The sequence below is a fragment of the Hippoglossus hippoglossus genome, chromosome 17 (genome assembly GCF_009819705.1).
Source record: "Hippoglossus hippoglossus isolate fHipHip1 chromosome 17, fHipHip1.pri, whole genome shotgun sequence".
Classification (NCBI taxonomy): domain Eukaryota; kingdom Metazoa; phylum Chordata; class Actinopteri; order Pleuronectiformes; family Pleuronectidae; genus Hippoglossus; species Hippoglossus hippoglossus.
In genome coordinates this window covers 14,627,612-14,642,515 of record NC_047167.1, presented here as the reverse complement: position 1 = coordinate 14,642,515, position 14,904 = coordinate 14,627,612, and the positions used below count along the sequence as shown (strand labels likewise).

Genomic DNA, 14,904 nt, shown 5'->3' with positions numbered 1-14,904 from the left:
ATGCATCAAAAGTGGGGGGAAGGGGTTTTCGTGTGACTGTGTGATTTTTGTTTCTTCTCTTTTTTTCTTTTTTTTTAGGTGGGGGGCCCCTGGCATGAGGCTTCAGGCCGTGGAGGAGGGAGAGTGCAGAGTGAGAAGCCCACTGCAGGGCTCCTCTCTGGATCTCATTTTCACGTAGCAAGGGGTAGGGGCCTGGACATCCGCATGCAGGTGAGGGTGTAAACCAAAGGAGGGAAGAACGAAAGAGAGAGAGAGAAAGAAGGAAAAAAGAGACAGAGAGGTGGGTGGGTGGATAGAGAGAGAGATAGCTAGTTAGATAGATGGGTAGGTGGATAGAGAGAGAAAGATAGATGGATAGATGGATTGCTAGATTCTGTGACTATTAACACAACCAGGAATATTATTTAAAACAGAGAGAAATAGAGAAATCAAAGTGTGTAAAGAAAGAAAGAAAAAAAGAAAGAAAGAAAAACACAATAAGAGATATTAATAACTTTAAAGAATGGTAAAGGTGCATGTAATGATACATATGAAGTAATGAAGAATAAATCCATCAGAATAACACAAAAGGGTGCAGACTTTATTTCTCGACACAACAATAGAAATGTTATTTAAAACATAGATGAATAGATAATCTGCAGGTGAGTTTGTAAAGAGAGAAATAACATGTATACCGAGTTAATGACTTTAAAGATTGGCAACGGTGCATTTAATGATGAATATGAAATAAGAAAGAATAAATCCATCAGAATAATATCAAAGGGTGCAGACTTTATTTCTTTACACAACCAAAAAAATGATCTATAACATATAGAAAAATAGAGAAATCTGCAGGTTAGTGTGAAAAGAAAGAAAGAAAAAAAATATATATATCATAACTTAATAACTTTAAAGATTGGCAAAGGTGCATTTAATGATAAATATGAAATAAGAAAGAATAAATCCATCATAGCAACATCAGAGGGTGCAGACTTTAATTCTTGACACAACTAGAAATATATAAATATCTTTATAAACAGCATCAAAACATTTAGCTTTAGATTGCGCATAACGAGATTCTATTATAATCCCAGTGTATAAATGAAGTGATCGAGTGCCATTGTCATGTCATGTCTGTCCCCAGCCCCGCTTCAGGAAAATGTCTCTCTGCTGAACCCTTTCCACCAGAAGGGGGACCAGTCCGTCTGCCGTAGACGGAGAGTGGCCGACGGGCGAGCTGAGGCGGAGGAGACGCCAGGGTGAGCGAGCCGACTCTGGGCGTAGAGTTCGACTCCGGATCCGGGGAAGCAGGCGATCCAGCGCTCCGCATCTTGCCGCGCTCCCTCGGATTTTAATCATGCCTCTCTGTCTGTGTGTGAGTGCAGGCAGGCTGACAATGATTTCCTCAGTGATTACGTACAGAGCGAGTCCCTGCGGGGTAGGGGCCCCCTCTGGAGCCATCCTGATGGCTTTGGGGGCCTTGCTTCCATTTTCCATTATTATGTGGACTACCGGAGCGACAGCGCAGTCCAAGACCTTGCAGGTTTGTGATGAGGAGGGAGCTTCCATCTTCTCTCTGCTTCTTCATCCTCTTTTAAGAGCAATTTAGACGTAGACTTAGATCAGATTCCCGAACCTAATTCATGATTAGCTGACTGGAGTGAGGAAAGGGCTGGAGTCTGTCATAGTTTTCATGCTGTTAGGTGGATATGAAGTGAAAAGTGTATTTATCATTTTTTTTCCTCCTTTTTTTTGCTTTTGTTGCCTTTTTGCCTGCACGCTCACAGGACGCGTTCGGCCGGTGTCTTTCTCACTCGGATGCATTTTGAGGCGAGAAAAAGCGAAACATATTCCACTTTTATTTCTGCTCCAACACCATGCCCGCTGCACGCGTGCGTCCGTGCCCGGAGAATGGAAGCGCATGACGGGATATTCTCGCACTTTTGCCCGCCGATACCCGGCTCCACTAAACGGTCCGGTTGGATTTTATAACACGGTGCACCTACTCATCACAACCGCAATAATAATAATTCACAGTAACAACTCGTAGCGCGGCGAGAGTTGCCTCTGTTTTCCTGCTTTTTTCCATGTGTGATGGTAAAGACGCAGCCGCGGCTTCGCTCCGTGAAATTTAGACAGACTGCTGCACCTTTACACTGTCCCGTGTGTTCGCCCGCAAATTGTCACACACGCAAACTGAGCAACTTCAGCGGGTTTTTCTCTGTAGGATGTCGCGCCGCAAGCAAGCTAAGCCAAGATCACTGAAAGGTAAGTACGGCTGTGTGTGCTGGCTCTCTCCCTCTCTCTCTCTTTCAGAATAATTTCATTTTGAAAGGATGGACAAGTCTCCAGTCTGAACTCGTGGCTCCATCTCTCCTTGTTTTTATTATCTTTACACATTGCGCATGCATGAGATCCACACGCAGCGGCCGTAGCTCATTGTGTTGTGCATAGTGATAGTTAAAGTGCAAAAAAGGGCAAGCTAACGGGGGTGTGTGGGGGGGGTTATGTGCATGATTTAAACGCAAACATCTGGATGTGTTATGGTGGGGAGGTGGTGGGGGGTTTGAGAAAAAAGACGCTCCTGGTCCTGGAACTTGTCTGATGGAATGGGGTGCAGAGTCACGTGACTCACACCCCCCACCCACCACCACCACCCCCTGTCTGAGAAAACTAAGGAGGAAACATTTTATATGTTGGGGGGGAAAGGGAGGGCACTGATGTGTATGTGTGTGTGTGTGTGTGTGAAGAGGTGGGATAAGTGTTGAGTGGTAATTGTACATGTTCATTAATAAGTTGGAAACATCTGGATTTAACAGTCATCAGCTGGAAGCCTGGACACGACACAACTTTATGATGTTTGTTTTTTTAAGTGCCTCACAGTTCACAGGAGATTGTGTGTGATTTGTACGTATTTTCTTACCTTTTGGTGTGGTGGTGGTGTATTTGATCGTGAGTGTGCATGTGCGTGTGTGTGAGAGGGTGAGAGAGGAGGGAGGGAGAGAAGAAATTGAGACAGAATGAGAGAGCAACATGCATGCATACCCTCTTTCTCCCTCACACACACATGCAGACACACACTCTTATTCATGCACTACTTTCCACTGTAGCCCTTTTGGTTGGAGTGTGGGGGGGGGGGGGGAGCTGCTGGGTTTTGGAAGGTTGAGCTCCAGTTCATCTGGCAGGCATTGTATTTTGCTCAGCAAATAATTGTCCACAATTTCACATTCCCAGCTTGTGGTCTGTGGACCCCCTCTCGCCCTCTCCCCCTCTCGTTCTCGGAAGTCTTCATCTCAAAGGAAGATTACATGGTCTGCGGTAGTACATTCATGCAGCCACCATTTTAAATCAATACCCAGGAGAGGGTGGAAATGTGAGTGCATGCACATCTTAAAATTGTCACATTCTGTCTCCAGACCTGCAGCGCTCCATTCACAGTAAACAGCTCTATACATAGATTTCCTATTTTCTCGGAGCAGATTGGCATTGACTGCTTTTTGTTAGTTGGTGTGACATTTGCTATTCTCCGAAGACACATCACTTACATGTAATCGTCTCCTGCCGGCGTGCCTACATGCTACAAGTGTGTGTGGTGCGTGTGCGCGTGCGTGCGTGCATTCGGCAGAAACATCTGTTAAGATATGTGTAAATGTGTGCGCGCGCGGCACAGAGAGGCATCGACGGTGAGCGCATCGCAATGCAAATGAAGTCAGAGTGATGACATTGTTTGTTTTGTTATTGTCACTAAAATTTAAATTGGAAAATTGCAGCTCACAAAACACGCCGACTTTTATGTCTTCATTCCGAGTGCAGGAGCGGAGCTGAGACGCAGATACGTCACAGATATCTCCCTGCTCTGGATCCGACCCAGGGAAGGCCAGGCAGATGTTATTTATTGTTCATTGTCTCCCTCTTCCCTCAGGGACAGAGATACACTTATACAGATGTCCACAATAACTTTACTTGTCATTTCTTCTTAATCGTTGCTCGACACTGCTTCATTGCTGCACTCGAGTTCACAGGAGAACAGCAAATTGTCACTGTGACTGTTTAATAATAAAAATTTTTTTTTAAACACCAAAGTGAACTCTTTAAAATTTGTGGCCCCCAATGTTGTTGTGAGCGTGCGAGAGTCCGTGTCTGCGTGCACGCGTGCGTTTCCCTGCGAACAGAGCCGGGTTGCCAAAGTTCAGGTTTCACTTTTATAGGTTGTCTGGTGCTGACTTGAAGCAGTGGACGGGGCTTCTTTTTTTTTTTTAAATGCACAGAAAGAACACTTTGTTCTGCGGACGGGGAAATAAACAGAGGTGCCGGTGGAACACAGAGGGAAGGAGGAGCGGGCATCATGTGCGGCGGTAGCATGGAGAGTGTGGACATGGAGTGTGTAGAGAGGAGAAAATAACGCTGTGACAGTTGGCACTCCTTTTTTTTTTCCTCCTCCTTCTTCTCTCCCCTGTGTACCCCCAACCAACCCCCCCTACCTCCTCAGTATTGCCTGCTTGTGGGAGTCAGAGGTTATGTTTTTGGTCCCATCGAGGAAAAGGCCAACATTACAAGTCCCGTTTCAATTAAGTCTGAGAGACAGATCCGGCTACGTTATTGCTTGGGGGAATAAATGGCACAGGACAAGACCATACATCATTCGCTTATATGCAAACACTTCACCCCAGCCACTGACATTTACTCAATCCTGAGCCTTACATCTCTCAACTGTAGGCACATTGTAATTTTGTTTTGATGTGCAGATGCTTTTGGGTCAGCACATTGAATCGGTGGCGAGCAGCAAGGAGGGAGGATCTCGGTCCAGATCCTGTGTGAGTGTGTGTGTGTGTGAGTGAGTGTGTGTGATGACTGCCACGTTGCCTGTCCTCCCAGCACTTCCTGACTAACGTGAGGCTGGCTTGATATTTTCATTTGGAGCACAAATGACACTCTGAAGCTTCGGTCCTGACGTGTTAATTGGCTGAGTTGGAAGTTTCCAGGTCCTTCATAGTCTGCATATATATATAGATATATTCTCTGAGCCCATTTGCTTTAAGCCCAGCGGTTGTCATGGAGTCGTTGCTGTGTCATGTATACCTTAAATATTTCATGTTTTTTTTTTTTTGAAGAGTTGAAATTTGTCACCTCATGAATGAACTCTGGAGTTTTGTTTTGCTGTACGTGAAAAGAACATATTATTTTTAAACTTTATGTATGAGCCTCACCGATCAGGTTGATTTATGGAATCTATGGAGGGTATATTAAAAACAAAGTTAGTATTATTTAGCAGTAAAATTCCAGTGCAGATTCGACATTTGTTTTGATTCCCTTCGTGTCAGGGACTAAAATTTGACCTGTCAAGGAAAACTTGAACTGATATTTATCATTTTTTTCAATTCCACGTTTGTCTTAATTTGAAGCCCTTTTGTTTTTAGTGAAAAGAAACTTGACCATGAACTTAATGCCAATAGATGTATAACCACTCCCCTTTCAGTCCTAAGCATAGGCCGGTGTAAGAAAAAAAAAATATGGCGGCACCTTTAAGCTTATTTCTCAGAAAGAAAAAACTACTTTAAAAACTAACTCAGCACTTAAAAAACTAAAAAACATACACTGTACATAGCATGTTTAATGTTAAATGAAAAATCTAAAATACGGAAAACATACGATTCATGCACTTGATTTTTCCTCCCCTGATAAAACGTCTATTAACAGTTCTGTCATTTTCAGTTTATGGGAGACTGCAGTTCTCCAGTCTGTTCACAATTAATGATCTGTGGCATAACACCCATTAACACTTTTCTAATGTGACACAAAAATATGGTTAGTATTATCATTAAGGAAATTATGATGGAGCCGTAGAAAAATCCCATTAGCGCGGCTGTCAGTGCTCTTGACATGCGGCTCAGTGTGTTGGACTGGGGTGTCGCGGGAGCTGGCCGATATCTCTTCTTATTCCAGTGGCATGTGTCTCTCCTGTTGTCATGGATCGTCTGCCACATGGAGGAAGAGTTCTGATTCACAGACAATGATTGATTCCCACCACTGCTGCAAATGAAATCATTACGTCGCCGGGCTTATTTGCATCTGTCTCGTTTGCCTGTATAAATAGCTGATATTTTTTTGGATATTTTTTTGGGGGGAAGCTAAATTTGCAAATGATTGCTTAACAGAATTATCGCCTCATGACAGTGTTTATACTGCTGCTATGGTGGAGCGTAATTTTTAATAATAGCAAAGCTGTTATGATTTGCTTACAGTACACGGCAATATATGGAGGATTAAAAATATTATACAACCTGATTAACACGCTCCTCTATTGCAAATTATTTATGACACTAATCACCAGTTCAAATAATGCTCATTAAGAAAGTTATTCATGTGCAGTGTGTGTCCTCCTCCCTCCCTTCACAGCCCTAATTGAGGAGGGTTGACCTCTTGACCCGAGCTAAATTGAGTTGTAGTCCCTGTGGCGAGCGTCTCCTTCCCGGTCAGTCAGGGCGGATTACACAGCCATTGTGTTCGGCACTGTATCGTCCAAGCTGGCTGTAACCAAGCAGATGAGTCACGCATATCCAGGAACACACTCAGGGTTTTTTTTCCCGTCTTTCTTTCTTTATGCATGAGAAGTGCTGTGAAATACTCACACACACGCACACACACACACACACACACACGAATAGGAAGCGATGCTCTTCTAAAAAGCACAAAACACACACCTCACACTAGTCTCGAAATCATTTGATGCAGTAGGAAAGGGCCAGGCTGCTGGGTCTGTCACGTTTTGCTTATTCACGTCTAATAAATCCTTAGTTTTTGTGATATTTCATCGTCTGCGCAGTCTGTTTTATACCTTTCGCTTTGTTTGGTATATTTTTGTTTTTTTTACTTTATGTTTTGTATTTACTTCCCGCGCAGCTCTCTTATCTGTAGACAATTAATTCATCCTGAAAAAAAGAAACGTCCTATCTTGGGGATTGTCACTCACAATACAATGACAGTTACTATGTTCATTTGGTTTGTGTGTGTGTGTGTGTGTGTGTGTGTGTGTGTGTGTGTGTGTGTGTGTGTGTGTGTGTGTGTGTGTGTGTGTGTGTGTGTGTGTGTGTGTGTGTGTGTGTGTGTGTGGCCCGTGTGTTAATTAGTGGCTTTTAATGCTGTGTCACTTGTTGTGGGATTATGGTTTTCCTGCTCTGCATTTTAAAAATCAAAGGAGCAGCGCCGAAACGGTCCCATGTGTGTTTGGTATTATATTAACAAAACCTAGCAGCATGATTACAGTTTGTCACCGGCTGAGTGATACACTGTACCTTGTCAAACATTAATTAACTGATAGCGGTGACGCATTAACAACAGTCCGGACAGAGTCGCATTCAGCGGAAGTTAAAGTCATTATGAGGTGATCATGAGCTTTAGAGTATCTTAATTAAAACTCTCCGGCTATTTGTGTTTGGACCGACTGTCGATCAAATGTCGGGCCGGTATGAAAACATCACACACAGTTTGCCCTCACTTGACAGCTCATCTTCCCATGATCACTCCAAGCGAGCTAATTAATTATCTTGTGCGCAAACGAGAAAAGCGTTTTGCGCCGTGATGGAGGTTGTTTACTTTAAACGACGCAACTTTTAATAAGTTCACCGTGGTGAGAAATCATCTCGAGCCCGCCGTTATGTTTAAGTTCTTAAAGGCATTGTGGAATAGAATTTTCTGCCTGAACTCCCTCGTCTCACCAACAGGGATGGTAATCAAAACAAAAACTCCAGCTCCCCACCACTGATCTCTGATAGAACCGTGGGGGATTTATTAGGACCCCCTGTCCCTATAGCGCATTTAAATGATCCTGGATGCAAGGCGCTCAACAGTGCTGCAGAAACTCATTAAACTCTCAAGGCGTCAGTCGCTGAGGCCTCCTTTTACAGGACGAGGTTTCCGTGTTGGCTGATACACTCCTTGGTGGCTCCGAGGGATTTACCTCCACGGTGTCCAACTATGTCTATTCCATCACTTTTAATTGATTTAGCTAATTAATTGGCAGACCCATGACCATTTGTTTAGCATATTTCCTGCATACATCAATTATAAATGTTACTAAAGGATTATAGTTCCAATCAGAGAAATTCTTATGGATGTTTCTTTACAAAAGGTTATTTTGAACAAAAGCCTCCTGTCAGTATCCTTAGCAATTCACTTTTGGCTGGACAAGGCCCTGACGGCAACACACTGCAGCTCCGTCGTTTGCCATCTTCACAAGAAACACTTTGTCACTTTCCTCTTCATTTTTTCACCAAGGTTTGACACCACGCTTGACACCGACTCTTGCTCCCCCGAGGAAACGGCTTCTGCCACCATAGGATCCTGCCTTAATTATGCAAAGTACAGGATATTTTGTGCGATTTTAAAAGTGCGCCAGTTTCTGCTTTGGCAATCACTGCCACACTCTCCTACTGGGAGGTCCTGTCAGACTCCCCCCTTCCTCTTTGCCCAGGAAAATGAAAGGCTAGAAAGAAAAGACACAATGGAGAATGCATTTCAACTGCAGGGGTGGAACGCAGAGGCGTAAGAAGTCCTTAGTGAGACCCTCATTTTACATGGAACAGGTGGGAGACTCTTTTGTTCTCGTCCCGCTGTTAAAATCCATTTCATTTCTGGTACTTGACATATCACACGGAACTCTCACAAGTTCCAAAAAGGCTCCGATGTAAGAGGGTCTTACCTTTTACTAAACAGAAGTCGTGTTTTTCAAGGCCAGTGCGGTTTACAAAAAAAGTCCAAAGTGGACGTAATGAGCGGATGTGAGTGCTGATCGGGCTGTCGCTATTTTGTCAACCACTCAAAAATCCAAAATCACTTTGCAGCTGCTGTTATGACACATCTGAAATATTTCTTTCTGTATTTTTCTTTTTTTTTTTTGCATTTAAGTTTTTAGAACAGATTTGTTTTCTGAAGGTTCATGTGTGCACCGGCAATCTACAAATCGTCTTTTTGATCTTTACCTACCCGAGGCTCTGTACCAAAGCAGTCATCAAGGTGTTTTTCACTTGGTCACTGTTGATGTTGGGAGGACGTTTCATGGGAGACGTTCATAATTCATCACGTCATTACCCAGTCCAATATGTTATTTACGTGGGTGTCTGTTTGCCTTGTTGCCAAAACTCATACATATGAAAGGCTTGCGTGGATTCCCAAACCACAGGTTGAGCTGTCGAAAGCTGTTGAAATCTCTTGGAGTTTCCATACAGAAAAATCTCAATAGTAAATAATAAAAAAGAAGGGAAATCTCAACGTGTCGAACTTGTTTTTCACTGTTAACTGTTTCTCTCCCTCTTTTTCTCCCCCCTTCTCTTTTTTTCTGGCAGTAGAAGACAATGTGACAGAGGACCAGCACAGTCCCGGGCAGACTGCCATTCCAAGCGGTAATGCTCCATTTCATATTTCATCATTTTCGGCTGGAAAGTGGATCATGTGTCTGCGTGCTTGTGTGTGTGTGTATGTGTGTGTGTGCCTGTTAAATCTTTGTTGGGCTCAGAATGATATTAAGTCTGCCTTTACTGTTTTTAGTTTTTTTTTCACACTTTAAACTGCATGGCTGGTTGCATGCGTCTTTATAAGACAGGGGCCGAGCGTTGCATCTCTTGTCTGCCAGTTGTGTGCATGCATACGTGCAGCTGTGCTTATAGCTGTCCTTGTGTTTCGCCGTGACGCTTTTCTTTTCTTTTTTTTGGGACTCTTTGTTTCCCAACCTCCTGTATGATGTAGACTGGAGCTACCCAGATGAATGTGTCCTGTCTCCACGTGTGCCATTCACAGTGGCCCTCCAGGAAAATAGCAGTAATTCAGGTCAGGCTAGCAGAGAGCCCCCTATGAATGAAGCCTGCTCCTGATGCACCACACTGTATATTTTCATTTCATTTGTCTCTGGTAAAGGTTAAGTCTCAGGTGTGGTTATTTTAAACCCGATATGGATGGTTTTGCCCAGCAGGCTGGGGACCTTGGGTGCTCCTAGGCTGCCACATTAGTCCAGCATTTACCCACAGTCTTCGGAGCCGCATGCACCACTACAATAGAGTCCGGCGTTTCTCATTCGCTTATGACAAAAGTATGTTCCCATTTTATTTGTTTGCTGCAATTGTCTTCTTTATCATGCAGAAGATATTTAGAGCTAGATTTGAGTTTTTTGATCCAGAAGGTGTCATTTCTGACATTCGGTATTCTCAGTTATTCCTCTCTTATGTTTCCAAATTGCCCGTTACGATATAATTGATCATAAATGTCAGTAATATATTTATTTGTTCCATCCCTGGAAAAAGCAGAGCAGCATCTATCTGCCGCGGTGTTAATGCGTATCGACAGGTATTGGTGGGTGGTTCTGTGGAAAGCAACTGCCTCCTTAGCCCATCTAACCCCAGCTCAAGGGATGAAGGACTGGGCATAAGCGGCAGACTTGCCTCGGAGGCCTCCTGTCATCCAGAGCCAAAGCAGAGCTAATGAGTGTGCCTGATTACAACGACCCCCTCAGACACACGAATACCCCCCCCCCCCCTCTCCCCGGGCCGCCACCACCTCCATCTCCAGAGTGAGGGGAGACAGCCGCCACATGATCGATGTCTGCCTGTGGAGAAATCAGGAGGGCGCACAAATTAATTTCTCACTTTCCTCATTTGACTTCGTCTGACTGATTTATTTTTTAACCCCCGTCTCAGGGATGCAGCTTGACAAATGGTCATTGCAGGATTCGAGTCGTTTGTGGCGGCAAACTTGAGATTTTTCCGGTCGCTACTTCCCAATTCTTCACCTCCAACTTTTTAGAAACGTTTCGCTTGTGAGTTACTGAACGTGGTCTTCGCAGCAGTCTTCCATCCGTCAGTCCTCACGGTTAAACCACTGCCCCACACAAGCCCCCTTTTTTAACGGCGAGCAGCGGAAAAGCTCACCTGCTATAGTTCACGCCTTTGCCACTTTGACCGACACGGCCACAATGGCCATTACTCCCCTGACAAGCTCAAGGCTTAATCAGACATGGTGTCAAGATCTAGCTCATAAGTAGACCCCCAATCGTGCTCTTCTGTGACTCTGCGAGCGTTCTGCAGGCCCTGCATCCTGCTCCTCATTCATGTTTGATACGTAGCAAAGGCAAAGGAGAAATGCTAACAAAAGAGGCATTCTGAAAGATAGACAGTATTATGCGTAGTATAGAGAGGCAGGAACAGTGTGATATCTGAGATTTAATGAGGCTGTGCGCTTTTTTACCCAGAGACTGTCGAGCAGGCTTAAGATCTGCAGCTTGGCTTTACCACTGTGCTGCCTGTGTGTAATTATAACCACATGCCCCATGCTTTTTATTCTCTCTTATATATACATCCATTTCTTTTTTTTCCCCCTCCTCCTTTCTTCCTTTCTTTCTTTTGCTCACGGCTACGTCATATTGAGGCAGTTTTATTTTTTTGGGGGGGAAGAGGGTGTCAACATGGAGTGGACCGAGGCAAAAAGGAGGCTTACGGAGATCTGAAGGGGATGTCTGGATGGCAAGGTGCCGTAGTGTAGTAGTGTAGTAGTGTATAGCGTTGTGGCGCGGCACATGAGACGCCGGCTCTGGCTGAGGTTGAGGCTGCCCACAGATCAATGTACTGCGGGGCTCGCTACAGCAGGAAGAGGAAAGGACTCTTTCACTCCACCACTTCAGAAAATCATATTCTCTATTATTCATTTCCTTTGATGTTTTACTGCACTAATGGCATAGCAAGGCGCTCAATATTATCACTCCCTGTGAGAGAGCGAGGGCAGACAGGCACAGAGAGAAAGAGAGAGAGGGAGCATTTGGTACGTTCAAATGCTGTTTCTCATTTAACCGCTTTGATTTCCATTCTTCCCTGTAAGCTCACATCTTTTTTTTTATTTTTTGTTTTAATGGCAGATGATGGCGTCTGCATACCTGTGATTATATGTGCTACTTCCTTCATGTTCTGTTCTCTGTGTTGTCTCCACTGTTTGTTCTTCCTCCTGTAATTGTTTGGCACATTTTCTCTGTCTGTGCGACTCTTACATTTTTTTTTTTTTTTTTTTTAATCTCAGCATGCATCATAAAATGTTCATAAATTCACTGCATGTTTATTTGTAACATATAACAAGGTGGGAAACGTTTTCTGTCGGCGCGTCACTTTAAGAGTTTAAGGGAGATGGCTTTCGACAAGCACCCTCTGCCATGTTCGAATTTCAAATACATCACAATTATTTAACAGCAATTAATCCTTCAATATGAATCTGGGGGGGGGGGCTTGAAGCAGATAAATCAAATTGCATGTATCCACCATATGAACACAGACCCCCCCCCACGCGCCTCCTCCTCCATGCAAATTCTTGACAATCATTAACAATCTGGCAAGTGTCAAACCTGCAGCCGCGTCGTCGGATCATGACGTCCTTTAATGATGGGGGATCAGTGGATGTGACGGCCTAAGTGGATACCCCCAAATCCCATCCATACAGAGGAGGATACACTCGGAGGCACATGTGGCATTAGAATGTAGTGTGACCTATATATGGAGGGTGCTCGGCAAAAGTTTTAGATTTTTAAATAATGAGGTGCCGGCAACCGTGTGAAGGTTATTCAATCTTAATGTCCTCCTCTTTCTGACAGCCTCCCTCACTCTGATAAAGGAGCGTGCTCACCTTTGATCAGGCCCGCCGACATGTGTCGACAGAAGCTGCTCGCTGGTTAAAATAAATTCTTAATTTGAACTTGGGGGTGGGTGGTTCTAGGGTGGGTTTGCCAGGGAGGGGGCATCATAGGATCAGGGTCTCTGGGAATGATGGGGGGGTGGGGGTAATAATGTTTTCAACACCAAGGTCTTTCATTGCACAAAGAAAGGCTCAGGCTAAACCCTGATGGAGCTTGACGTACTGTATCCACAGGCAAGTAACAGCATATAGCCCTCAGTTGTTTCACTGCTTCTCGTGCTCCAGTGATTTGGGGCTGGATTTGAATGAATTTTGCTTTAAAACACTGACATCCATCACGTGTTGCATTTCAGAAATTGCTCAGTACCCCAAAACAACTGTTCTGAATCTCTTTTCCTTGATCTCGGCATTCAACTTCATTATTTAATCTTAACGCTTTGGGTTAGACATTAGGTCTCCAGTGAGGTTAAAGGGTTCATGGAGAGAGTTAACTTTTTAGGAGGAAATTATAAGGAATTCAGGCTTTGCAGCTCGGCCAGATCCTTCGCTGTATTCCTCCTTTTTCCATTTCTCTTCGCTCATACCCTTCCTCCACCTCCTCCACATGGTCAGCGTCTCCACCTGTCTCAGTGGGTGGGCCAGACAGTGGGGGGACAAGTGTAGGCTTCCCTGCTAGGGACCACACGTCCCCGGTGGGGGTAATGGAGCAGAGAAGAGAATATCAATTAAAAGGTTATAAATATTTAACAGCAGAAATATTCAATAATATAAGGGTGGTGGGTCCAGGGGACTCCTCAACTTACAAGATGAAAGTGGCGGCATGATAAATGTCACGCGGTACCAGAGGAGAGCGGAGTGTGTATGATGGATGGACTCAGACTCAGACGGATATTACACGGCTCTAAAGGTGTCAATCACCATTTAGATTTCCACATTTTATTAGTATTGTACTAATGCACTTCTTCCACCATAAAGACAGAAAAATTCATCCCTAAAAATCCTTCAGTCAGATCTTCATTTTATTCCCCTCATGAATAATTTCTCACACTGAGCCGCGATCGTCTTACTTTGAGCTGACCTTATCACAGTATGGATCAGCTGTGGTCAATGTAGCCTCCCTCTCGTCCTCGCAGTCCACGCCGGCATCGTCAAAACTCATTAACAAAATTAAGCAGGGCGCTATAGGCATGAGGAAAAACTCTCAATGTGCCACACATCCTGCCTCCATATTCCACATGTGATTGTCAGCCATTCCAAGCATGTTGCTATTGATCTGCTGTCCAGCCTGTAGAGACTGGTAGAAGAAGATGTCCTGATCTGATGGATTACTGTATGAGGCCCAGAGGCACAGGAACCTCAGTATTGACGTGGCTCTTTAATCCCAGGGTTGGACGTGACCTTGCCATGTCAACCCCCCCCCCCCCCCCCCCCCCCTCCTTACTCCCGCATCCAAACGTGTAGCAGTGTGCACTTCCAGCAACGCGTCGCAGCGGTGCACTGGAGGTCACCCTCGCTCGACCGAGAGCATCCAACCCAGCCTGAGTTCACTGGAAGTTGCAGCCAAAACTTGTCACTGGAAACAAGAGATAGCAAGGGATTGGAAATCAAACATGCGTAAAGCTCGTTGGGTTTTGTGCTCGTAAATTTTCCCAGTTTCTCTGAATCGTTCTTTTTTTTTTTTCGTCATTCGGCCGTTAGCATAGATCTATTACCCGTGAAACATTGGGAGAAAATCACCTTAACATGAGAAACAGCATGAAACGCATCACAATTCTGTATTTTTATATGAGATAAAACATAAAATGCTTAAATGTAGCTGTAAGTTGTTTCCCTGACAGGACCGAGTTGTAATATTAGAGAAATTAATGATTCATAAAGGAGTCTTAACCTCCTCCACAGGCACCCCGTAAAAAAAAGACATGAAGTGTTCACATTTCAGTGCATATTGTGAATTCTGTGTGTGTGTGTGTGTGTGTGTGTGTGTGTGTGTGTGTGTGTGTGTGTGTGTGTGTGTGTGTGTGTGTGTGGATGAATCATAAGTCTATATTGTGTGGCTTTTGGCCCCAGTCAGAAGTGTTTCCCCCCAGAGCAAGAAAGGCCTGCATCTGCGAGGATTGGGTTGGGATTTTCATTTTCTTGAAACACCTTCTGTTCTGTTCTGCATGGTCCCACTGGGGACCACGGTGCTGATATTTTTAGAGGGCATGTTCCGAGAGCCTCAGTCGCCAAGAGGGAAGGACAATGGAGGGTGTGATGTTACATCAA

At 44.4% G+C, this 14,904-nt stretch overlaps 1 protein-coding gene across 9 annotated transcripts in view; it reads left to right on the top strand.

The window, feature by feature from the left end:
- Positions 1 to 1,192: 1,192 nt before the first annotated feature.
- LOC117778783 (zinc finger protein 521-like) overlaps positions 1,193 to 14,904 on the top strand; it is a 92,782-nt gene continuing 79,070 nt past the window's right edge. For 5 of the 9 annotated variants that reach the window (XR_004616844.1, XM_034614577.1, XM_034614575.1 and 2 more), the window contains exons 1-2: positions 1,529 to 2,247; positions 9,321 to 9,377. Coding sequence is in view for 5 of the 9 variants with exons in the window: in XM_034614577.1 (XP_034470468.1) it covers positions 2,208 to 2,247; positions 9,321 to 9,377 (97 nt within the window). In the remaining 4 variants the exon portion in view is untranslated. The other 4 variants (XM_034614574.1, XM_034614579.1, XM_034614578.1 and 1 more) reach the window with 4 other exon arrangements.